Raw genomic sequence first — 26,826 nt, forward strand, 5'->3', positions numbered from 1 at the left:
GTGGAACCTTATACAACTTTTTCTAGTAGTGGATTTCAGGGCGTCCAGAGTTCACTGACCCTTTTGCCAAGAAGCTCTTCCTGGTTTCCAATAATAATACTGTCTTACCTCAAGCTTGTTTTACTTCTCTCCCATAGGGTGTTAAATTTTACATTTTTTGATAATATTTTATATTCTTAAAAATTGATTTTTTTCAGCCTGTTCTTAATTAAATAGGAATTTAGGGAAAACTAGAAAAACTTAATTATAAATTATAATTTAATTACAATTATAAACATTTCGGGTTCCCATTATCAAAGATTGAGTGCATAACTGTGTTCCAACGAGGCCCTCTACAGACACGAACTGCTTATAATAATCCTGTGTGACAGTATTACTCCCGTTTTACAAATAGGAAACTCTGGAAGGAGAAATTAAGTTTTTATCTGTGCTAAAGTAGTTATTAAGTCTATCAGAAGTACAATTTAAACTCATACCATTTATCTCCATGTCCAATGTTTTTAACAGATTTTTCCTAAATTATTTATTGTCTTCAGTGAAGGACAAACTAAAATTAACTCTTTTTTCTTGTAGCATTTTAAACAAGTCAGTTTCAGTAGTTATTTATTGACTATTACAGTACAGTTTTGGATGAATTTAAGAGAAATAGGATTTAATAGAACTTGACATAGTAGGAAGAGGAATTTGGCTATTCAGATGTCACTGTGAAGCAGTGGGACTATTCTGTTACTTTCGAAAGTGCCATAAAAATGACCATGGCTTCCCTACGGTCATTGTGATCTTTTTTAGGGGGCAGAGGAGGAAGGTAGAAGAGGCATCAACTAGTTGTCTCATACTAATAAGAGCAAAGATTTTTTTCTGATAAGTGTTAGACATTATTGTGCCTGCCCCTAACAGTTTTATTTACATTATCTTAATGCTCGCAGAGGCCAAATGATATAGAGTCACTTCTTGTTTCCCTTTGTAGTTGAAGAACCAGAGGGGCAGAGGGGTTAAGCAACTTGTCTAAGTTACTAATTGCGGGCAGTTACTAACTCCTAGAGCCAGGGACTCTTAACCACCAAACTGTTGCATTGCTCATTCATGCAAGTTTTGAGTGTTGACTGACTCCAGGGAAAGCGTCAACTGAAGGACTAGGTGAAAAGGAATAACCCTATATGTAAGATACAGATCAGTGTCTTGTTAGTAAACTGATTTGATCAAGGAGTCAGGAATGTGATGATGAACTAGAGGTTGTGCCGCTTTCCTGGAATTCTGAACTATGTAATGACTGTAATGTAATGTAATGACTTGAAAGGCAAGGGAAATCAGAGGCACTGCTGTGAAGACAGCCTGGGTGAAGCAAAGTATTTGTAATATTACAAAGTATTGTAATATTGCGTCCTGGCAGAGTGGGCAAGTGATATTTATTTTGTTCCTGTGTAAATCAGATAAAGTTCCTATATTTTCAGAATATTATCAGTGAAGCCTCTTGCTTCAGGTTTTGCCCACTACTTACAAAACACTGTGTCCTTTTCTTTTTAATACAGGAATTTCAGAAACAGCTTACTAAAGCTAAAAGAATAATGATCATTGGGAATGGCGGCATTGCACTTGAACTGGTGTAAGTATGTATTTTTAAATACTATTTTTTTTTTAAGATTTTTTTTTGTTTATTTGATAGAGATCACAAGTAGGGAGAGAGGAAGGGAAGCACGCTCCCTGCTGAACAGGGAGCCCGATGCAGGGCTCAATCCCAGGATCATGACCTGAGCCGAAGGCAGAGGCTTTAACCCACTGAGCCACCCAGGTCTCCTAAATACTATTTAAACACTGCTCTGTGATTCATGTGATTATTGGTAAACTAGAAACATCTTGGTATTCTGAAATTCACAGATAAACGTAATTGTTTTTCATATATTTTCAAGGAAAATATCCACTTTGTATTTTTAGCTTTCATGGAGTTCATAGTTGCAGTGATATCATTGTACAACATGAGTTTAGGGAATCTTTTCTGTCTCAAGGGGTGACACACAGGTGACTGGAGAGATGTGGCCCATAGATAGTTTGGTAAGCATGTACTATCTTGAACAACAATTTGAATCTGCACACTTTTAGAGATTTCTAATAATAGTCCCCACCACTTATTATTTATACCCATCCAGCTTCACTCGTTATATGGTTACCTGAGTGGCACATGACTCGCTAGTTCAAGATATATATCCCAGCTCTTGGTTTTTTGGAAGTCGGAAAACGTTGAACACATGAATTAAAATACTATCTTAAGATGATATTTCAGGTTCAGAGAACATTGAGGAATCAATATCCTGCTATGATCTACAGAGCATTGATTTTCTTTGTAATTTTATCTTCCAGCGGATGGCCGACATGGAATAGTCTAGACATTTTCAGGCCAGAAAGTGGAGTCCAACTACAAAGAGGACAAATTTGTATCAAAATGAGGAATTTGCCAAAGCCCTATCCATTCTAACTCTTGGACTAGGTTTTTGCTCCTTATTCTGACAGGGTGGTGAATCTCAGTGGAAGCTTTTAAGAGTTCCTAAATTGCCTGAGTACTAAGAGTGGCAGTCATTCTTGAAATGATGCAGTTTGTGGCACTAATGAGAACTGCAGAGAAAAACAAACAAACAGAAAAACTAGAGTCAAAACCAAACAGGACGAAGAGGAGGGAGGAGGCACATGACAAATTTTCTCCACTAGCAATTACTGAAAGTATAGCTTAATACTATTATTCTTTACATTGGAAAATTTTCCTATATTCAGAAATGTTCATAGTCTTACAACATTTAATCCTGTTCCTCATTTTTTTTAGGTTGGAGATAGACTATATAATTTGATAAAACTCCTAAGGAAAGGCCACATATAATGCTATTATCTCAGCTTAGGTCCACTGATGATCAGGTGTTCGTCAAGTCATGATGAGAAATCACACACACAAACCCTTTCTACTTTTCAGTAGCCCTCATGATCCCCCAAGGCAAATGCTCATTTTCTTCAGTGTACTTTTCTTCTTTACTAGTATAGGTTAATCCTTTGCTTTTTAAAGCCTTTTTTTTTTTTTAATACTTTCACAAAACCATACTTCACTGTTTTTTTTTTAAGGGTGGTCTTAAAAATGAAAGTATTTCTGCTATTGTGTGAGGATACCTCTGTGGTGATGTATATTGCTGAGGGCATAGCACATAGGCTAAGGGGAGTACAGGGTGTCCTATGAGGTGGGGCACATGCAGGAGTTCTCATGGTTACTTATTACTGTGGCTTACTAGTCAAGAATCAGTATTTTAAGCTATACTAATATGCGTTGTACTATTATATTACTTTAAAGTTTTTACAAAATGGTAGAGGAATTTCTGATTTATGAAAGCTAAAGAATTTCATAGTAACTATGTGCCTATATGTATATTAAGATATGAAATTACTGAATGTTTGTATATTCTACTTTCTGCTCATCAGCAATCCTGTATGACCTGAGCAGCATATAGAATATTCTCCAAAGAATGTGAAATTTAGTAACTGTAAATGTTTGTTTCTTCCATAGCGAAGCAGGAATTTATGAACACATAATAAAGGCTCAGTAGATGGTGCAGGAGGATCTTTTACCATATTGTCAGAAAGCATAAACATCAGGTGACCTGAAGTGAGATGTATTAGCCTTGTTTTTTGTATCATCTATTTACTGATTAGCTTGAAAAGTCCACGTGTTATGGTACAGCGTCTGTGACATAAAGATGGTGATTAATAGTTCTTGATACATGATACTCTTAGTACTACTACCGGTTCAAATAAAATCCTAGTACAGTTAGGATGACCATATATCCTATTTTCTAGGATTGTCCCAGTTTATCAGTTGTACCAAAACAAGTATTAACAGCAGAAAAACCTAATGGTCTTCAGGAACTTGGTGAAATGAATACTAAGCAAACCACATTCTGGGTGACCAGACCTAGAGATAAAACAGCAATGTGCAGGAGCTCTGGCCATCTCATGAATGATAATGGCCCGTGTACATCACAGCCGTTCCTTTCTTCCTTGATTTTCTGTGAGCCGGATCTTTCTTTGGTTGGATGGCTTGGAAGTTTCTGAGACAAAGGGAGAAGACTACAGAGTAGTGGTTCCTTTATAACAGAGTTAAAATTTTAGTTGATAACTCTAATTCTCTCCTTTTCCTATCTCCTTCCATAATGTTGCACTTTGAGTACACAAATTACTTGTTACCAAAGAAGTGAGGTATTCTCTGTATTTTAACTGCATACCATCCATCCATCTATCCATCGTTGGTTATACTATAACCATGTCAAAACACTGTTGATTCATGGAACCCTGGAGAACATTCATACAGTAACTATTTTGGGGAAATTGACCGCTTAGAGTGAAGCTCACTGTAATGAAATTTCACCTGATACAGTTACATAATGTTTGTCATTTTTATGTTCTTTCAGTAAACTGGTTAAATTTCTTTTATTACTTGTTCTACTTCAACTCTTTTTATCCTGAAAGAGTATTCCATTCCTCCTTATAATCATTCTTGGCTCAGTTTGTCTTAAACTACTTTCTTTACTTTTGCCTTCAGAGATAATTATTATTTGCAAATATAGAGATTTCTACTCAGACTTTCAGAATTGCTCTGAGTAACTTTAATATTCCTTTTAGGTATGAAATTGAAGGGTGTGAAGTCATTTGGGCCATTAAAGATAAAGCTATTGGGAATACTTTCTTCGATGCAGGAGCAGCTGAATTCTTGACTTCAAAGCTCACTGCTGAAAAACCAGAGGCCAGAATTGCACATAAAAGAACCAGATACACAACTGAAGGTAAATACAGCATCTTGTTCATTAATTCACAGATGAAAGTTTAGCTTTTTAGCCATATAGAAAAAGGCTACAAGAAATATAGATAGTATCATTTCTGTATCTTACATGACTTAGATTTTCCAGGATTTTTTTAAATGACAAATATGTATAATTAGAACTATAAGTTTAAGGTGACGTAAATGAACCAGCCTGTCTGCATCTTTGCAGATGGTATAACTGGACATGACCTAAGGTAATTTACCAAAAAATGCAATGAATTAAAAAAGAAATACAGGGATGCCTTGATGGCTCAGTTGGTTAAACACCTGCCTTCAGCTCAGGTCATGATCTCAGGGTCCTGGGATGGAGCCTTGCATGGGGCTCCCTGCTTAATGGGGAGTCTGCTTCTCCCTCTCCCTCTCCCCTTCCCCCTACCTTGTGTTTATGCTCGCACCCTTGCTCTTGCACACACACGTGCATGTAAATAAATATTTAGGAAAAAAGAAAAAAATACAAACCTAGTTTTTTAAGCTTTTTTTATTAAAACTTGGTTTACACAGTTCAAAAAGAATTCTATAAGTTTTGAGGGTGCTAAAAATTAACAAAATGCTTAAAAACTGATGGCTAATCTTTTTATCGAATTATAACAAACTACAATATAATTTTTCAGGTGTACAACAACCTATGAAACATAGGTGATTCAGTATTTTTTTTTAACATTTAATTCTTTTTTAAGATTTTATTTATTTATTTGCACAAGTAGGCAGAGAGAGGAGGGAGGCAGGCTCCCTGCTGAGCAGAGAGCCCTAATGTGGAGCCCGATCCCAGCACCCTGGGATCATGACCTGAGCCGAAGGCAGAGGCTTCAGCCCATTGAGCCACCCAGGTGCCCTGTGATTCAGTATTTTTATACATCATGACATGGTCACCTCAGTAGGTTTAATTACTCTTGTCACTAGACAAACTTACTACAGTACCACCGACTGTATTTCCTGTGCTGTACTTTACAGCCCTGTGACTTATTTGTAACTGGAAGTTTGTACTACTTACTACTGTTCACCTGTTTTGCCTGCATTACCAGTGCCTCCCTGTGGCACTATATCTGAGCCTATTGCTTTGTTTTATTTATTTTGTTGTTTTAAAATATTTTTCCTAGTTTAACTTGCATGTGTTTATTTTAAAACAATTTTACTGAAGTACAGTGTTACTGAAATAACTGAATATAGTTATTTATAGTGTTACTGAAATACTGAATATAGTGTCATATTAGTTTCAGGTGTACAATAAAATGATTCAGCAATTCTGTATATTACTCCGTGCTCCTCATGATAGGTGTACTTTTAATCCGCTTTATTTCACCCATACCCCCATCGTCTGGCAAACACAAGTTCTCTGTATTTAAGAGTCTGATTTTTATTTGTCTCTTGTTTGTTTTTTAAATTCCACATATGAATGAAATCATATGGCATTTGTCTTTGATTTATTTCATGCCGCTTCCAGTGGGCGAACGGGAGAAGAATTAGGCACAAACAAGTCAGCTGCAAGAGAATGGGAGCAGGGGACAACAGTCGAAAACTGCTGCACCAAGCAACATCTCAGTCTCACTTTTATTAGATAGAAACAATAGCCCACAGAAGAGCCGATGAAGGTCAAACATTAGTCACATGTCTTGTGGACAAACAAGGAGGAGGGTAAAGTTTATAGTTAAACGAGCATATTCAAAGTGTTGGGTCCCCCCAAAACTGGGTACCCCAATAATGGGTCCGTGATTAAAGGAGCGAGACTGATATAAGGCGAAAGTCAAGCAAAGCTTTATTTCGCGCCAAGCATCAAGAATCTAACCGAACGTTCGGGGCCGCACCTATTACAAGAGAGGGCGACCCTTCTCTGTTTCACAGACTAGCTTTTAAGGGCAAAGGCCATGTGGTTGGGCCTGGCCACGCACAGGTGGCCAATGAAAATGTAACACACACAGGAAACTCCACAGTGATGCTAGGTGACCAACTGAATTACAATTTACCCTAGTCGACATTTGAACCAGCCTATTACACCTTGATTAGGATTGGCGCCAAAAAGACTCCCAGAGGGCGGGGGTTCCTACTCCTTGGTACCTAAGGAGACAGTATGCAACCCCCCCCCCCACTGATCGGATGTCTCCACCTGGCCTGACCCACCCTTGTATCTGGGCTTTGTTACCTGGAGCTGGTTTCCAGGACTTGTTTCCAAGTAAATCCCCTGGGGGAAGGGGGGCAGGGACAGTTTCTAAATAGGTCCTTACAAAAGGACTCATCTAACTAACCACGGGTGCTTTTGGGAAGAGAAAGGAGAGACATAAAAAGGGAAGTAGGCAGTATTTTGTTCCACCCTGAGCGAGCTCGGCATCCCCAGCTGCTGAGCTTCACGGTGGTATATTGTCCTTTCCCCCAAAGATGTGTCGCCAGTATGTTTTTCTTAAGGCCGTATCTAAATGTGCTTGGTAACTAGTAAAATCCTCCAGGGGTTATAGTTTAAGTAACACATTGTTCTGAGGGGCAGTTGCAATTTCACTTAGCATCATATCCTCTAGGTCCGTCCATGTTGTTGCACATGGCAAGATCTCATACTTTTTTTTTTTTTTTTAAGATTTTTATCTATTTATTTGACAGACAGAGATTACAAGTAGGCAGAGAGGCAGGCAGAGAGAGAGAGGAGGAAGCAGGCCCCTTGCCGAGCAGAGAGCCCGATGCGGAACTCGATCCCAGGACCCTGAGATCATGACCTGAGCCGAAGGCAGAGGCTTAACCCACTGAGCCACCCAGGTGCCCCAGATCTCATACTTTTTAATGGCTGAGTAATATTCCATTGCATACATACCCCCACATCTTCTTTATCCATTCATCAGTCGATGGACACCGGATTGCTTCCATATCTTGCTTGTTGTAACTAATGCTGTAGTTAGGGCTTGATACATAGGGCTTGATACAAGTTAGGGCTTGATACATCTTTTTGAATTAGTGTTTTTCTTTTCCTGGGATAAATAGCCAGTAGTGGAATTACTGGATCATACGGTAATTTTGGGGGTTTTGTGGTAATTCTGTTTTTAATTTTTTGAGGGAACTCCATACTGTTTTTATACAGTGGCTGTAGCAATTTGCATTCCCACCACCACTGCATGAGGGAATCTTGTTTCTCCTCATCTTTGCCAAGACTTGTTATTTTTTCTTTTTTTGATTCTAGCCATTCTATAAGTGTAAGGTGATACCTCATTGTGATTTTGATTTGTACTTCTCTGATGATTAATGATACTGAGCATCTTTTCACGTCCCCATAAGCCAGCTGTCTTTGGAAACATGTCTTTTCGGGTCCCCTGCCCATTTTTTTATTTTGATTGTATTTTTGTTACCAAGTTGTAGGAGTTCTTTATATATTTTGGATATCAACCTTTTATCAGATCTCTTACCCTTCACTTTAACATACATTTGGGGATGTATATATAACATCCCCAAAACACATTGTGTTTATACTCAACACTTGATCAAAAGATTATCCATTTTATAGCTCTATATCACAAAATATTAAGATAATAAAATAATCCATAGAGATATCTTAGTTTAGTCATGCTGCATATATGTACGTATGAGAATTATAACATTTCCTAAAAGCTTGAGAATGCAAAACATACTTCTCTGCCTGGCAGTTTTTAGATCATTTGAATTTTGAGTTGAGTTTATCTCTTCAGGAAGGAAAAAGGAAACACAAACCACAGCTGGTGCTGGCAATATGGGCAGTGCTTTGGGACCTGATTGGCATGAAGGCTTGAATCTTAAAGGTACAAAAGAGGTAGGTGCTCATATACGAATTAAACCTAAGGTGCAATTTTAAGTTTTAAACTATTCGTTAAAAACTGGTCACAAATACAACAAACAACTGGTGGGTCACTTTACTTAAAATCCAAAGTGCTAGGACAGACAGGACCAATGGCAATTGGTCCAATTCCTTACCAAAGATAAGTATTTCATTCCTCTAAAACTTATTTGTGCCCTTCTTTTTAGTTCCCCAGGCAGACAGATTTCCAGACCCAGACCACAGTGACTATAACTGTCCTATTTTTAATCTTTCCTCAAGTCACTTCACATGCATTATAATATCTTAAAGGTTATTTGATGAATGCTAAATAAAATACATATTTAACATCCTAATTGGATAAGAAGATGATTTGCTTTTATTCATTTTATTTATTAGATATTTGTTTTTAAATAGTTTAAAAAGGTTGTGATATTTAAATACTGTAAGAAGCATCTGTGGAGTCCTCATCACTGTATATGATTTCTTTACAGCCTTGGGTAGTTTGGAGGGGAGCTGGCTTCATAGCATATCTAATTTTTGTGATAGAAATTATATAAAATCATTTCTTCCTGCATCTTCAGATCCAAAGATTAATAGTATTTTTAACCTGAGAACTTCAGCAGTTTGATTCAGTAAACATTATCTCCTTTATACTTGGCATTTACTAAGGTTCTGGATATTACAGTAAGTTGGCATGGACCTGCCCTCAAGAGGCTTTTATAGTCTCTAGCAGTTGTAATTTTTAAACACTATATTTGCAGTTATCACTTAGACTTAAACACATCCCCTACCGGTGCAACTAGTTGTTCTCTTAAGTTCTGAATGGATTTCTGCTCACTCCCTTTATGCACAGAAATTGAAAGGCTTTTTAATTTGGGGCATCCAGTGTGTTTTCCTTTATACTGTAAGATTAATTATTTTTTCTATATGTTTCTGCAAGTATATTGTAATTTTTTTTAATCATGAGTAAACCTAAGTCATTTTTTTGGAATTTGTTATTTTAGTTTTCTCATAAGATTCACATTGAAACTATGTGTGAAGTAAAGAAAATCTTCCTTCAGGAGGAATTCAGAATTTCTAAGAAAAAGTCCTTACCTTTTCCTAGAGACCATTCTAATCAGTCAGACACAACCGATAATGGTAAGTAATAAAATAAGAAAAAATAACAGTAATTTAAAAGGATGAAACCTTACTTAATCTTACTATATTAAAAACTTCAATTTCCATATGAAATTTAAATACAAAAAGTAAAAATGAAACCATTAATTAATTAGGTCATTTCATTTTCATTACTTAAGTCTTCAAGCTTCCTAATAATTTTACATGGGGTTCATGATGCTATAACCACAACTCTTTGAGTCAATTAGAGAGTATCTTACAGATCAAAACAAATATAAACTAGAAGAACCTTTATGCTCTCAGAGGTGAAATGACTTCCCCCAAATCAAACAGATTGAAAATCTGTAAATTTGGGATTAAGAAACAGATCTAATCCCTATTCCACACTTCCTGTGAGAACTACTACTATTTGAAGAAATATACTCATCTAGACTGGCATATGAGATATTCCAGTTTTTGAATTCTTTGTATTTTTCCATCGGAAAAGGCAGTGTTAGAGTTTGAATATGAGTAATAAAGGAAAAGTGAGAATTTGGACTAAACTCTTAGTGGAGTATAATAGCTTAATAGTTTTAAAGAATTTAGAAAATGGTTATTGGCTTAAAATCATTTTGTTGGAAGTAGTCTAAATTTGAAGGAAAGATGTTTAGAATGCCATAATTTTGTAAATATACTCAAAACAAGAAGACAGTGCTGACTGCATTTAATTTTTTAAGCAAATATGCCTTATAAAGTTATTAAGGGGTATGTTTTAAAGTCCTCTCCTGCCTTTTTCTTTCACTCTTTATCCTAGGCATTTCATATTCACATGCTAATGACAGCAGGTGGTGGTAACATTTGAGAATGAAGGTGGTTTTTTTCTGTTTGTTTTAAAGAGGTATGGCCTGTATATGTGGAATTGACTAATGAAAAGATATACGGCTGTGATTTCATTGTCAGTGCTACAGGAGTTACACCAAATACAGAACCTTTCCTCTGTGGCAACAATGTAAGGTGAAATTTTTTGTCCTGCTATGAGTATTTTTAAAGTAGTATGAGATTTCTAATTCTCAAGTATAAATCAGTGTTCATTCTTTTAGTGTAAAACTATAACTTAAGGAAGCTAAGTTTAGTGTGCAGTCATGTTTTATTTGTAGTATTTCATGTTGCCTACCTAAAAATCCTTAAGCAGTAAACATCCCAGCATCAGTGTCCTCATAAATGGGACATAATGCACAGTTCATTTGTCTAAAGGTTGATGAGATGAACACCTATGAATTCTTATAATTGATTCTTTTAGAGAAACTGCGTTTTAACATTCAAAGCTCGCAAAACTGAAGAATATTTTAATTACAAGTGGGGTAGTAACTATGGTTGCTGAGTGTTCTTGATGTTTAAAGTCTTAAGAATTTTTGAGTAGGTCTGTCCTAGTAGGATTTTGATTCCCTAATAATTCAGTTGAGTTATCTAAACTTTGCAGCTGATTTTTACTCTCTCACTAAAGATCAGCATACTGAGGTATAAAAATTTGACTTGGTCTTTTACTTTAGAACAAAAAAGACATCTTTCATTTTTCTTTCCACGTATACTTATCAGGAACCTCATTTAGTTTGCTCTAGGAGAAGATGGTGGCCTGAAGGTGGATGCTTATATGCACACGTCTCTCTCTGATGTCTACGCCGCTGGTGACATCTGCACCGCATCCTGGCGGCCCAGCCCGGCGTGGCAGCAGGTAAGCCGGCATCCATCATCACACCTTTGTATCTGATTTTTCAGATTCCATCTGGAGTCGCTACCAGCAAACCCCAATTTCCGGTTTTCCCACTTAAGTAGGAAGCTATCCTAGAGTTTTCTGTGACAATTTAAAAGAATATTTCCCTTTTGGCAAGTTATTAATTAGAGATGGAACACACTGGGATGTCTTATCTTCATACATTTAGCAGCACTGTCCAGTGGAACTCTGTGACAACAGAAACATTCAGTATGTTTGTAGTGTCCACTCAGTAGCTACATGTCTCTGTTGAGCTGTGCTGAATGTGACTGAAGAACTGAATTTTAATTTTACTTACATTACATTTAGTGGCTGCCAGATTGGACAGCGCAGCTTTAGATGAATAAATAACATACTGAGGTATAAACCATATAGATGATGACCCTGTGGGATCTTGATGATCCAGTTCTGTCCCTCTGGGAATTATGACTGAAAAAATTTCCTATAGTGAACAGCCTTCCTCAGCCGAACAACTCCAAACAACTGGATGTCCACATCCTCCTGCCCTCATGGTGCTGCCTGCCTCTTCAGAGTGGAGCAGAAATCCTTCAGGAAGATACTCAGACTGTAGTCATAGGGCAGGTGTTCTTAGGAGGAATAGAGACACAGGTAGATGTTACAGATAAAAGAACCAGACAACACTCAGTGAAAGACCAGCTCCATAGGTAGATTTTACTCCTTCAGATTAACTATGGAGTGTGAAGTAGCAGAAGGGCTAGATGTAGTCTGAGAGGCACCTTCAACACTTAGGTGTTTTTACAGAGATAAGTCATAGGAAGAGTGCTTTCGGCCTGTTGCGAAAGTGCTAGCTTGTTTTCAGTTTTTCCTACATTCCACTTCTGTGGTATAGCTGTCTTCAAGTTGGTGGGATTTTTTTAAACACTTTAAACCCTCTAGGGTAAATTATATCCTTATTATGTGTCATACTCTGCTACAGGCAATATCCAAAAATGTTGTCTCATTCTGAGTGAATCTAATAGATCTTGTCTCTTAATTTGTAGAAGCAATAAATAGGTATACCAGTCAGTTTTACATGATCCAGGACCTTACATTATTTAATTCTCTCAATAGCCCAAGAATAGGTGGTGTATAATTATGTTTCAGGTGAAGAAATTAAGGCTGTTAATAAATATATAGAAGAGTTGATATTTAAATCTCTTGACTTTCACAGCTAGTGTTGTATCAGGGATTCCTAAAACTTTGTAGAAATAAACATACAATAAAGAAGAAATAAATAATGTAAGGGAAGAATTTACAATTCCCAGCATCAGTTGCTGAAATCTGATAAGATTTCCCAAGGCTGTACACCCAACTAATACATCAATTTAACTGCATGGGAGGCCTTAACTATGTAGCACCCAAATCAGAGGATTAGGAAAAGAAATGAATTCTTCAGTGATCATCTATTATCTCTACTTATGCTGATAATGAAACTTACTATGAAAAAAGGAGACTAGTTAATCAGTAGTATTCTTAACCTGGTATACCCTGAAATGTTTTAGTTATTTGTAATAGTTTATTGAAACATAGATTTGGTATCATCTTTTAATTTGAAAGGCAGTAATTTGGATAGAATTATCAAATAGCAAAATCGGGTTTGGTTAAGATGGACTGGTGTCTGCTTCTACAGCAAAGACAATCCAACTAGTCCTCTAACTCACTAGATCTAGCCAGTCTCAAGGACTGTCAATGTTGAAGTCCTTTAAGGAATTTTGTAAGGCATCTTTAAGAACAATGAAAAATTTTCTCATGACATTTTTTTCTTTCAGATGAGGCTGTGGACCCAGGCTAGACAGATGGGATGGTATGCCGCGAAGTGCATGGCTGCAGCTAGTTTAGGAGAATCTATTGACATGGACTTCAGCTTTGAGCTTTTTGCTCATGTAACAAAATTTTTTAACTATAAGGTAAGATAAGCAAATCAGTGCCTTTTCCTGCTTGTTAGTCTTAAAACAAAAACCATGTAAATACTTACTCAAATGAGAAAATTAGATAATTATTTTATAAAAAATGACACATCTTCTCCTTTCCTCATTTCTTGGAAATCAGTACCTGTTATTACTGCTGATCTTAATTCCTGTTCATACAGGAATGAACTCAAGGAATGATACTCAAGAATGAACCAGGTGCTTTGCCATGCATATTATTTACTCTTCACATTACTCTCAGATAAGTCTTTTCTTCATGACTCTAAGCTGATGTAGTCCAGATCCTACATATGTTAATTCACTAGATATTTTTAGTGTTCAGAGACTGTGGGGTGGTGTCATCCATACAATAAATGCAGTGCCATTCAAATATTTTCTTTGGGACACTCCCCAATTTTTGTGAATAGATTCTAGGTTAACAACACAGTATAACTACATATGTAGTGTTTCCTTGTTGGTACTCACTACAATAATGTTTTTATCCCTTCGTTACAATAATGTTTTTATCCCTATCTATAGGTTGTATTGCTGGGAAAATACAACGCACAGGGCTTAGGTTCAGATCATGAATTAATGCTGAGGTGTACCAAAGGACATGAATACGTCAAAGTCGTCATGCAGCATGGGCGAATGATGGGAGCTGTCTTAATTGGTGAAACTGACTTAGAAGAAACATTTGAAAACTTAATTTTAAATCAGACAGATCTTTCATCATATGGAGAAGATCTGCTAGATCCAACTATTGATTTAGAAGATTATTTTGATTAAAAAAGGCATTTCAAGAACTACGTAAAGTTCCAAACACTAAGTCACAAGAAGATAATAATACACTGATTCAGTGAAGTTAAGAATACATAAGTGATAATGATTTCAGTGGGAAAATATTAAAATATAACAAAACCACTTACATAAATGAAAGGATTTAGGTTATTCATTTCTGATTAAGCTAGGTTGTTACCTACTTAGCCAACAATTTGGTCGGATATGCTAGTCATTCTGATTGTGAAATGTCAGGGTTATGGTTTCAAGAGACTTATAGTTTTACATAGAGGTGTAGCAATATCTTACTTGCTAATATCATTTGTATTGATCCCTTATTCTGTTTACATTTGGATTCTACAGCTGTTAAGAGCTGAAATCACTCCCTTTCTGTAATCAGCCTTTGTAAAATATTCCATATAACTTTGCTATCAAGGCACAAGAGTTTAAGATAGTTATGTGAACTTAAGTATTTTTCTCATTTTGTACTGTCAGTTTTTATAAATTATCTGAAATGTTCTAGTCCAGTACTTCAGAGATAAGTTCCATATGTATAAAATATTAATAAAATTATCTTAAACTTTTAACTGCAAAGGAATGGTGTATTCATGCATAAATTGTTTTCTTGGAAAATATATAACACCCACCTCATGATTGCTGAAGCAGATTTGCAGACTTCTGGAAGTTACCTGAGTTTTTTACTTCCTTCTTTTTATCAGCTCCTTCAGAATCCAAGTTTGAGATGATTCAGTCTACAAATAAAGCAAACATTGTGGTCAAAACTCAGCGGTTCCATTTTCTCTTAAGGTTAAATATCAGCTCTTTAGTTAAATATCTAGTAGTCTGGTTTTTTTTATCTTAAGGTATGTACTCAAATATGAGCCCTATCCAGAAGGGATGTGCTGTCAGAGACAGTGGTACGTGGCATGCTTTTGCAGGCTTGAGAGTATTTAGTGTGTGAGAATTGTTGGTTCTCAACCTCTGCTGCACAGGCCCACTTCTCAACCAGTGTTGATCACAACCCATATTGTGAGGGCAGGGTGCATCGCAAATTAGCACAAAAATGGACTTTTCCTCTTTTGAAAGGTTAGAAACCCTAGTCTATATTTTAAAAAGGTAGACTAAATTCCATTCTTTAATATCTCTACAGAAAACAAAGGTATGTTCCACTGGACCCAGGACAGCATTAGTTACAGCATCCCTTAAGCTTTAATATATTAATGTTTTTTTCAGTATATAAAAATTAATAGCCAGTTACCCTGAAACAGCTCTGCATGGGCTTCTTTATTTTCATGGTAATAAGATATGCATCACTATTCAGGTTAGCTTTAGGTCCTATTTTGAAATATGAAATCTCTGTGGAAGGTATAGGCCAACAATCAAATTTATAAAAAAAAAAAAATAAGTAATTTTAATATACTGATATAAACTTGCACAAAACATACTTTCTATAAATTGTTATTTGTAAATTTTATATGGTATTTAAAAGTTTACATGAAACAACAGGAAAAACCACTTGTTCTGTTGCAATTATAAGAAACAATTATAAAGACAACATCAAAGGACAGGAAATGGATTTATATATACTTAAGATACTGCTGTAGAAGAAAGTGCAATAATTTTTACCAGGTCGTCATTAGAAGTTTGGGAGGAGCAACACCTACCACTCTCAGTTGCAGTGGAGGGTCCTCTGCCTACTTCAGGATCTTGATTAGATCTCTGCAGTGTGCTGTGACAAGCTTTCACATGTCGTACTGAGACCTGGCAACTGGAATTTAGAAATTAAGGACAGGCTAGTCTAAGTGGTTAAACTGGCTTAAAATAAGTCATCAACATGAGCCACCCTGAACACTGATGTAATTTGTTCTGAGTCTAAACTAGGCTCTTCCTTAGTTTGTTTCCTGAGATTAAGAGTCTCTGCTCAGGGGAAGGAAGTGGGAGGGGACGAGGTGGCTGGGGGATGGACATTGGGGAGCGTATGTGCTATGCTAAGTGCTGTGAATTGTGTAAGACTGATGAGTCACAGACCTGTACCCCTGGAATAAATACTACATTATATGTTAATATAAAACCCAGCAGGGGGGCGCCTGGGTGGCTCAGTGGATTAAGCCGCTGCCTTCGGCTCAGGTCATGATCTCAGGGTCCTGGGATTGAGCCCTGCATCAGGCTCTCTGCTCCACAGGGAGCCTGCTTCCTCCTCTCTCTCTGCCTGCCTCTCTGCCTACTTGTGATCCCTCTGTCAAATAAATAAAATAAAAATCTTTAAAAAAAAAAAAAACCCAGCAGGGACGAAACAAACTAGACTATAACTCAAGTCTGTCACTAAGTTATAGTCTCTGTAAGACACTGCTGAATTTACAGTGATGTAAAGGAAATAAGCTGGTTACCAGAAGGCATTGGGGTATGCTCTACAAACCAGGGTGTTTGCCAGACATGACTGAGAGAGATTTAATAGAGAATCAGTCTGTTCTTCATATTTACCTGATTTGTGCTCATTGGGCAATATTCTGAAAACTATGGCTTCTTCCATACTCAGATTCAGAGATAAGAACATCCTGATCAGATATTAGTAATTATTGATTCTAGCACCCTGATTTATATATATCAGACTCCCATTAATGTGGTCAGTATAATGCAGTGTAATAAACTCCTATACAAGTTTCTCTAGCTACAAAGTGAAAATTATAATGACCTCCTTCACCCACCGAGGCATCAGAACTCTGAGGTGGGGAACTGGTTAGTTCAGCTCTTCAGACACAGCTACACATAGGGTGAAAAAAGTTAAAATGCAGCATTGAGATACTGTTAAATTAGTGTTTTATGAGTGGTTAGGCATTATCTGGTTCAAAAATGATTGACTACTCAGGCACCTGGGTGGCTCAGTCATTTAGTGTCTGCCTTTGGCACAGGTCATGATTCCAGGGTCCTGGGATCAATTGTGGTCTCTCATGTTCTTTCTCTCTTTCTCTCTCAAATAATAAAATCTTAAAAAAAAAAAAAAAAAAGACTGACTATAATCTCTCTTTTGCATTAAATTTCTCTTCCCAGTGACTGTAAAGTATTAGAGATTGGCCTTGTATTTCTGTTCAGAGGAATGTAAACCTCTCCATTTCTTAAAAATTTAACATGCCCTTAGTATAGCAATATAAAGTAGATGCATACGCCTATCCCTTTTCCTTTTATTTATATATTTTTTAAAAGATTTATTTATTCATGAGAAACAGAGAGAGACAGGTAGAGGCAGAGGGAGAAGCAGCCTCCCCAAGGAACAGGAAGCCTGATGTGGGACTTGATGCCAGAACCTGGGATCATGACCTGACCCGAAGGCAGACGGTTAACCATCTAAGCTACCTAGGCGCCCTTACCAATTGTTTCAAAACTTAGAGTTACTTTTGAATCTAGAAAATGCTATTCACAGCTTGCTTAATCCATTCTGGGGCCTACTAATGCCCTCATATAGTCCTACCTATATATATTACCCTATTCTTTATTTTATTTTTTTAATTTTACTTACTTAACAGAGAGATCACAAGTAGGCAGAGGCAGGCAGAGAGAGAGGGGTAAGCAGCTTCCTGCTGAGCAGAGAGCCCAATGCGGGGCTTGATCCTAGGAGCCTGATATCATGACCTGAGCCGAAGACAGAGGTTTAACCCACTGACCCATCCAGGTATCCCGAGCCTATTAAGTTTAAAGAACAATGAACTAGGGAGTGTTCCAGTTCAAGATGGTGACACAGGAAGATCCTGAACTCCCCTCCATGGGCACACCAAATCTACACCTATTTACAGGGAATTCCTCCTGAAGAACTGAGGGCTGACTGAACAGCTTCTGTACAAGAGAGACTGAGATACGATAACAAAGGGTGACCCCACCTCTGATGCTGCAAACTGCAGTGCAGAGGATAATAATGAGGTACCAGGAACAGATTCATCTATGCTGGGCCACAGAAAATAAAAGGCATGGCTTAAAAGAACAACCAGAATATAAAGAAAATAGCCCTTGAACCCTGCTAACTGGCAGGGGAGCTGTTCCAACTATCTCTTGGTTGGAGGGTCCAGTGAATGCCATAGTTTATGTTCCCCCACCACCTTGACATCATAGATGGGAGCAGGATCCAGGTGCACAAAGCTCAGCCTACCACCCCAGTGAGCCGTGGGCCCCCAACCCACACCAACCTCACTGTCCTACAAGGGCAGCTCCATGGTGGCGCACACTGGGACAGCCCTGGTCAGTGCTCACTACATATCTAGCCCTCTCATGACACTGAGGCAGGCACAAAGTACCCTGGAACACTGCAGGCCTGTACTGCTTTGGCTTCAGATGGCTCTCTAGGGCACCCCTGATTGATGCCTTTTTCAGCTCCAGCTGCCCTGCCAGGACACCCTGGCTTATACCTGCTTCATCTGTCCTTTCAGAAGACCCTATGGCAATCCCAGTCCATGCCCATATCCGCTATAACTATCCTTCCCAGTTGGTGCCCTACACAAAGCACCCAGGGACCCTCCAGCCAGCAACCACCTTGGCTATGGGCTAGGCCCACCAGGGGATTTTTCACACACTCCAGAACACCCCAGCTTACCCCCACTTGAGTTTCAGCCATTCTGCCAGGGTGTCCACAGAAAACCCTGAGACTACCCACAGCTTACAACCACTTCAGCTACAGGTGTCCTGTGATGTATCTACTGCAAAGAGCCCAGGGACCACACTAGCTGGCATCCCCTTCAGCATTAGCTGTCCTGTCAAAGCACCCTGTGAGGAGAGACCCCAGGGCACCCTCTGCAAAAAGTCTCAGGACTCACCCCAGCCCACATTCACTTAATCTCCAACCATTCCACTAGTGCAGCCTCAGCAGAGGGCACCCTGCAGTCCCTAACCCACACCAGGCACAGCTCCAGCCAGCCAGTAAAAGTCACGAGGTATATACATTTTACACAGGGGACAACCACATACTGAGATCATTCCTTCAAGTTTAGGAAAAGTAGCTTTTTTCCCTAATTCATAGAAACAAACACAAAATCAAAACAGAAAGAAAGGAATGTGCCCCCAAATAACCAGACAAAACCTCAGAAAAAGAAAGAAATGAAACAGAGATAAGCAATGTGTCTGATGAAAAATTTACAGTAATGATCATAAAGATGGACACTGAGCTAGAAAGAAGAGCAGAAGAACTCAGTGAGAACTTCAACAAACACCTGGAAAATATAAAGAACCAGAGCTAAAGAATAATACATGAAAAGGAAAAACACTAGAAGGAATTACAAGTAGATTAATGGATGATACAGATGAATGATATGGAAGATGGGATAATAGAAAGCACCCAAGCTGAACAGCAAGCATAATTTTTTAATTTTAATTTTAATTTATTTTTCTTAAGTAAATTCTATGCCCAACATAAGACTTGAACTCATGACCCTGAGATCAAGTGTCACAACCTCCATCAACTGAGCCAGCCAGCCACCACCCCAAAAATAAAGTTTTTAAATGAGGATAGGTTAAGAGATCTGTTGGACAGCATCAAGTGAACAAGCATTCATATTATAGGGAAGGAGGTGGTAGAAAATTTATTTGAAGAATTATAGCTGGAAACTTTCCTAATCTAGGGAAGGAAATAGACATTTAAATTCATGAAACACGCAAAGCCCCTTAAGAAGATAAACTCAAGAAGCTCGATACCACAACACATAATTAAAATGTCAAAGGCTAAATAGATCATTGTAAAAGCAGTGAGAGGAAAAACAAAAAAAAAGTATGTATAAGAGAAGTTCCACAAAGCTATCAGCTGGTTTTTCAGAAGAAATTTTGAAGGCCTCAAGGGACTGGCATGATACATTCAAAGTACTGAAAGGAAAACAAAACAAAACAAAAACAAAAAATCTGCAATCAAGAATGCCCAGTAAAACTATCACTTGGAATTGAAGAGATAAAGAGTTCCCAAACATAAGTTAAAGGAATTCATCACCACTAAACTGGCATCACAAGAAGTGCTAAAGGGACTTCTGCAAGGGGAAAAGAAAAGGCTATAATTAGACATAAAGAAATTATGAATAAAAAGATGTAAAACATGGCAACATATATATAAACAATGGAGAAAGAATTTCCTTTAGTATGTATTCAAACCTAAATGACAATCAACTCAATATGGACTGCTTTATACTTAGGACGTTATATATGAATCTCATGGTAACCACAAACCCCAAATCTGTAACAGGTAAAAGAAAAAATTAGAGGGAAAAAGTACAGTATATGGAATATAGTCGATGGTACTGTAACACTGTGTCAAGGTGACAGATGGCAGCTATACTTGTGATGGGCACAGCATAATGTATAGAGTTGCTGAATCATTATGTTGTATATCTGAAATTAATATAATACTATGTGTTTACTCAAAAAAGTAAAAAAAAGAATAATAATAAGAGAAATAAAGTGAACTAAAATACTAGAGAAAGTCAGCAATCACAAAGAGAGCAAGCAAAGAAACAGAAATACAAGGCAACTAAAAAACAGCAAAATGGCAGTACGTAGCTATCAATAATTCTTTAAATGTAAATGGTCTAAATGTTCAACTCAAAAGACACAGCATGGTGGGATGGATTAAAAAAACAAGACACATGTATATGCTGCCTGTAAGAGACTTAATTCAGGCCTAAAGACACATACAGACTGAAAGTGAAGGGATGGAAAAGCATATGCAAATGGAACCAAAAGGAAAAGCTAGAGTAGCAGTACATACAACAGACAAAATAGACTTTAAAACAAAGACTGTATCAAGAGTCAAAGAAGAACATTACATAATGAAAAAGGTACCAATCCCACAAGAGGATAAAACAATTGTAAATATCTATGCACCCAACATCGGAGCATCTAAATACATAAAGCATGGGTGCCTGGGTGACTTAGAAGAATATGTGATTCTTGGTCTTGGGGTCGTGAGTCTGAGCCCCACACTGGGTGTAGAGATTACTTAAATAAATAAAAACTTAAAAAAATACTACAAAAAACACACAAAGTAAAATAACCAGATAAAAGGAGAAATTGATGGTAACACAATAATGACAGGGAACTTTAACCCCTCACTTACATCAATGGATACCTCATCCAGGCAGAAAGGACACTGTCTTTGAATGACACATTAGACTAGACTAGATGGACATAACAGATATATAAAACATTCCAACCCAAGGGGCGCCTGGGTGGCTCAGTGGATTAAGCCGCTGCCTTCGGCTCAGGTCATGATCTCAGGGTCCTGGGATCGAGCCCCGCATCGGGCTCTCTGCTCCGCAGGGAGCCTGCTTCCTTCTCTCTCTCTCTGCCTGCCTCTCTGCTTACTTGTGATCTCTCTCTCTGTCAGGTAAATAAATAAAATCTTTAAAAAAAAAACATTCCAACCCAAAATAGCAGATTACATATTCAAATGTACATGGAACATTTTCTAGAATAGATCACATTAGGGAACAAAATCAGTCTCAGTAAATTTAAGAGAACTGATTATATTATGCATCCTTTCCAACCACAACAGTATGAAACTACAAATCAATCACAAGGAAAAAACTGGAAAAAAACACAAACAACATGCCATTATACAACCAATGGGCTGACAAAGAAAGAATAAAATACATGGAGACAAATGGAAAATGAAAACACAATGGTCCAAAATCTTTGGGACACAGCAGAAGCAGTTCTATAACAGGTAAATTCATAGCAATACAAACCTAACTCAACCAACAAGAAAAATCTCAAATAAACAATCTAACCTTATAACCAAAGGAACTAGAAAAAAAACAAAACCCAACATAAGTAGGAAGAAGAATATAATGAAGATCAAAGCAGAAATAAATGAAATAGAGACTAAAGAAAAAAAAGATGATCAAGGAAACCAAGAGCTGATTCTTTGAAAAGAAAAATGAAATTGATAAACCTTTACCCAGACTCACCAAGAAAAAATGAGGAGCCAAATAAAATCAGAAATGAAAGAGAAGTAACAACTGACACCACAGAAATACAAAGGACTGTAAGAGCCATGAAAAATCATATGCTAACAATTTGGACAACCTAGAATAAATGGATAAATTCCTAGAAACATAATTTTCCAAAACAGATAAGAGAGAAACAGGAGCCTGAATAGACCAATTACTAGTAACAAAATTAAGTAATAATAAAAAAATTACCAACAAATAAAGGTCCAAGACCAGACGCAGTCATAGGTATATACTACCAAACTCAAAAGAGAGTTAATATCTATTCTCCTCAATGTATACCAAAAAAATAGAAATGGAAGTAAGGCTTCCAAATACATTCCATGAGGCCAGACTTACCCTGATAGCAAAACCAAAGACAACAGACAAAAGAAAACTATAAGCCAATATCCATGAGGCACAAAGATGCAAAAATCCTTAACGAAATGTTAGCAAACCACTTCCAACAATACATTAAAAGGATTACTCAACACAATCAAGTAGAAGTAATCCTGCGGATACATGGATAGTTCCATTATTTGCAAACCAATTACACATTTATAAGAGGAAGGGTAAAAACCATATGATCTTAACAGATGCAGACAAAGCATTTGACAAAATTCAACATCTGTTCATGATAAAAACTCAACAAGGTGAGTTTAGAGGGAACACACCTCAACATAATAAAGGCCATACTTGAATTTGCAGCTTACACTCAGTGGTGAAAAACTTGGAGTTTTTAACTCTATGATCAGGAGCAAAACAAAGATGCCTACTGTCATCACTTTCGTTCAACATAGTACTAGAAGTCCTACCCACAGCAATCAGATAAGAAAAAGAAATAAAAGAAACCCGTATTTGTAAGGAAGAAGTTAAAATGCCACTATTTACAGGTGACATAATAGTATAAAAAGAAAAACCTTAAAGACTACACCAAAAAGTATTAGAATTCAATAAAGTTACAGGATATAAAATTAATATACAGAAATCAGCTACATTTCTATATACTAATAATGAAGTAGCAGAAGAATAAATCAAAAACACAATTCCATTTATGATTGTGCCAAACATAATAAAATACCCAGGAATAAACTTAATCAAGGAGGCAAAAAAAACCTATACTCTGAGAACTGTAACACACTGATGAAAGAAATTAAAGATTACACAAGCAAATGGAAACACAGGGCTCACAGATTGGAAGAATACTGGTAAAATGCCTACTACACAAAGCAATCTACAGATGCAGTGCAATCTCTATCAAAATACCAACAGCATTTTTCACAGAACTAGAACAAATAATCCTGAAGTTTGTGTGGGAACAACAAAAGACCTCAAACAGCCGAAAGAACAAAGCTGGATTTCAAATCTCACATTTCAAGATATACCAGTGTAATAATTAAAACAGTACGTTATTGGCACAAAAGTAGACACAGATCAATGGAACAGAATAGAGGGCCCAGAAACAAACCCATACTTCTATGCTCAATTAATCTATGACAAAGGATCCAAGAAAATAACATTGAAGAGAAAGATAGTTTCTTCAGTAAATGGTGCTGGACCACTTTCTTACACCATGTACAAAACCAACTCAAAATGGATTAAAGACTTAAAAACGTGAGAACTCAAACTATATAATGCCAGAAGAGAACAGGGACAGTAATTTCTTTGATATTGGCCATAGCATATGTCTCCTAACACAAGAGAAAAAAAGCAAAAATAAATTATTGGGATCAAACCAAAATAAAAAGCTTTTGCACAATGAAGAAAATCATCAACAAGCCTTTGCACAATGAAGAAAAACATCAATAAAACTAAAAGATAACCTACTGAATGGGAAAAGATATTTGCAAATGACATATGCAATAAAGGATTAGTATCTAATCTCGTACCCAATACTCGTACCCAATACTACTGAATTGGTATCCAAAACTGATAAAGAACTTCTACATCTCAACACCAAAAAACCCCAAACAATCCAATTAAAAAATGGGCAAAGGACCTGAATAGACATTTTTCCAAAGAAGACATACAAATAGCCAATAGAATCATGAAAAGATGCTCATCATCCCTAAACATCAGGGAAATACAAATGAAAATCACAGTGAGAGATCACTTCACACCTGTCGGAATGGTTAAAATCCAAAAGACAAGGGCGCCTGGGTGGCTCAGTGGGTTGGGCCGCTGCCTTCGGCTCAGGTCATGATCTCAGGGTCCTGGGATCGAGTCCCGCATCGGGCTCTCTGCTCGGCAGGGAGCCTGCTTCCCTCTCTCTCTCTCTGCCTGCCTCTCTGCCTACTTGTGATCTCTCTCTCTCTCTCTCTCTGTCAAATAAATAAATAAAATCTTAAAAAAAAAAAAAATCCAAAAGACAAGAACAACAAAGGCCAATGGGGTGAAAAGGGAACCCTTGCGCGCAACATTGGTGGGACTACAATTGGTGGAGCCACCCTGGAAAACAGTATGGAGGTTCCTCACAAAATTAAAAATAGAATTACCATGTGATCCAGTAATTTCACAACTGGGTATTTACCCAAAGAAATTGAAAACACGAATGTGAAAAGATATATGTATCCCTGTTCATAGTCAAGATACAGAAGCAACCCACGTGTCCACAGACAGATAAACGGATAAAGAAGATGTGGTATATATACAAAATGGAATGTTACTCAGCCAAAAGAAGAATGAGAACTTGCCATCTGCAACAGTATGAATGGGCCAAGAGGGTATTATGATAAGTAAAATAAGTTAAAGACAAATATCCTAAGATTTCACTTGTATGTAGAACCTAAAAAACAAAACAAAGGAATAAACAAAGCAAAAGCAGAAACTGATCCACAAATACAGAAAACAAATTTATGTTTGCCAGAGGGGAGGCAGGTGGGGGATGGGTAAAATGGCATGAAGGGGAGTGGCAGTACAGGCTTACAGTTATGGAATGAGTAAGTCATGGAGTAAAACGTACAGCACAGGGAATATTAGTCAATGGTACTGTAACAGCATTGCGCGGTGACAGATGGTAGCTACACCTGTAGTGGGTAGTACAGTGCACAGATTTATGGAATCACTATGTTGTACACCTGACACTCATGTAACATTATGTGTCAACTCTACTTCAGTTTGAAAAACTGTGAACTCACCAATGTCTTTACAACAATTATCACACATTCTGTTGCGTGCTTCTGAATTCCACACTTCATCAAAAAGTTGAGGTATCAATACATGGCGACACCTGCAAACACATTTAGAGATACAAATTATGAACTGACCTATAAGTTTTAAGAATCCCTATTTCAAAACACAGAGTTATACATTATATTAGTTTCCTAATGCTGTCATAACATTACCATAAGCTTCATAGCTTAAAACAACACAGATTTATGATTTTACACTTCTACAGGTTAGAAGCCTGACATGGGTCTTCCTGGCTTACATTCAAGGTGTCAGCAGTGATGGATTTCTTCTGGAGGCTCTAAGGGAGAATGTGTTTCTTTGTCCTTTCGTTTCTAAAGACTGCTTAAATTCCTTGGCTCATGTCCCCCTTTCTTCCATCTTCAAAGACAACAAGTATCACTCTGACCGTTCCTGCTTCCTTCCACATTTAAGGACCCTTATTATTATACTGGACCCACCCAAACAACCCAGGGTTATATCCCTATTTTTAAGGTCAGCTGATTAGCAACCTTAATTCACATCTGCAATCTTAATTCCTGTTTGCCATGGAAGGTAAATAAGAGTTCCTAGGAATTTGGGTGTAGATAGCTTTGGGGGACTATTCTACCTACTACATACAATTTTTTTTTCCAGATGTACCTGACAACATTGTTTTTAGAAGCTGTCAGAGATTCACGTTGAGATTCAATATTTTGCAACTATTAGAAGATATCAAATCATTTTCTTGTATTTTACAATGTCAGTTTGATTCTAAACCCTAAAATATGCTTCATGAGAGTCTACTGGGTATCTAAGGCAATTTTCATTTTCTTATTTCCTTAATGAGATTGTTGTACTACCTATAGAAAAGAAATTTTCTGGGGCGCCTGGGTGGCTCAGTGGGTTAAGCTTCTGCTTTCGGCTCAGGTCATGATCTCAGGGTCCTGGGATCGAGCCCCGCATCGGGCTCTCTGCTCAGCAGGGAGCCTGCTTCCTCCTTTCTCTCTGCCTGCCGCTCTGACTGCTTGTGATCTCTCTGTCAAATAAATAGATTAAAAAAAAAAAAGAAAAAAAAATTTTCTGTCACTGTCCAATAACTGCTTATCAGTTCAAAATTTCTGAATCCTTTTTAGGATTTTAGTATTTAGTATAAAGATATATAAAGGATTTTAGTATAAAGGATTTTAGTTTAAAGTATAAAGCCCCTAAAAATTTTTTTTTTAAAGATATCCTTGGCTGGGGCACCTGGGTGGCTCAGTCGTTAAGCATCTGCCTTTGGCTCAGGTCATGGTCCCAAGGTCCTGGGATCAAGCCCCAACTGAGTCAGGCTCCCTGTTCAGTGGGGAACCTCCTTCTCCCTCTCCCACTCTCCCTGCTTGTGTTTTCTTTCTCACTGTCTCTCTTTCTGTCAAATAATTTTTTTTTTTAAGAGAACCTGTTTAAAAAAAAAAAAAAAAAAAAAGATGTCCTTGGTGCCTTCTAAAACATCTGCCTGCATTAATTAGTGTCTGGTTTTAATCCTGAAATTTTCATAAGATGAAATCTTACAAATA

The 26,826-nt window shown here is 37.3% G+C and overlaps 1 protein-coding gene and 1 long non-coding RNA gene across 3 annotated transcripts in view; one reads left to right on the top strand and one right to left on the bottom strand.

The window, feature by feature from the left end:
- PYROXD1 (pyridine nucleotide-disulphide oxidoreductase domain 1) overlaps window positions 1-14,765 on the top strand; it is a 28,027-nt gene extending 13,262 nt beyond the window's left edge. For both annotated transcript variants that reach the window (XM_046013643.1, XM_046013644.1), the window contains 8 exons: window positions 1,530-1,603; window positions 4,651-4,811; window positions 8,509-8,609; window positions 9,620-9,755; window positions 10,610-10,722; window positions 11,323-11,445; window positions 13,254-13,391; window positions 13,932-14,765. In XM_046013643.1, the coding sequence (XP_045869599.1) occupies window positions 1,530-1,603; window positions 4,651-4,811; window positions 8,509-8,609; window positions 9,620-9,755; window positions 10,610-10,722; window positions 11,323-11,445; window positions 13,254-13,391; window positions 13,932-14,180 (1,095 nt within the window). In that variant the 3' untranslated portion in view covers window positions 14,181-14,765. The remainder of the gene's footprint in view (window positions 1-1,529; window positions 1,604-4,650; window positions 4,812-8,508; window positions 8,610-9,619; window positions 9,756-10,609; window positions 10,723-11,322; window positions 11,446-13,253; window positions 13,392-13,931) is intronic.
- A 35-nt stretch (window positions 14,766-14,800) lies between these two features.
- On the bottom strand, window positions 14,801-25,345 carry LOC123947431. The gene is made up of 3 exons (XR_006819754.1): window positions 25,261-25,345; window positions 15,836-15,939; window positions 14,801-14,923 (listed from the first exon to the last, which is right to left on the bottom strand). It is a non-coding gene; the product is annotated as an uncharacterized LOC123947431 (long non-coding RNA).
- Between the last annotated feature and the right edge of the window lie 1,481 nt (window positions 25,346-26,826).

This window comes from Meles meles, chromosome 7 (assembly GCF_922984935.1).
Source record: "Meles meles chromosome 7, mMelMel3.1 paternal haplotype, whole genome shotgun sequence".
Lineage (NCBI taxonomy): Eukaryota > Metazoa > Chordata > Mammalia > Carnivora > Mustelidae > Meles > Meles meles.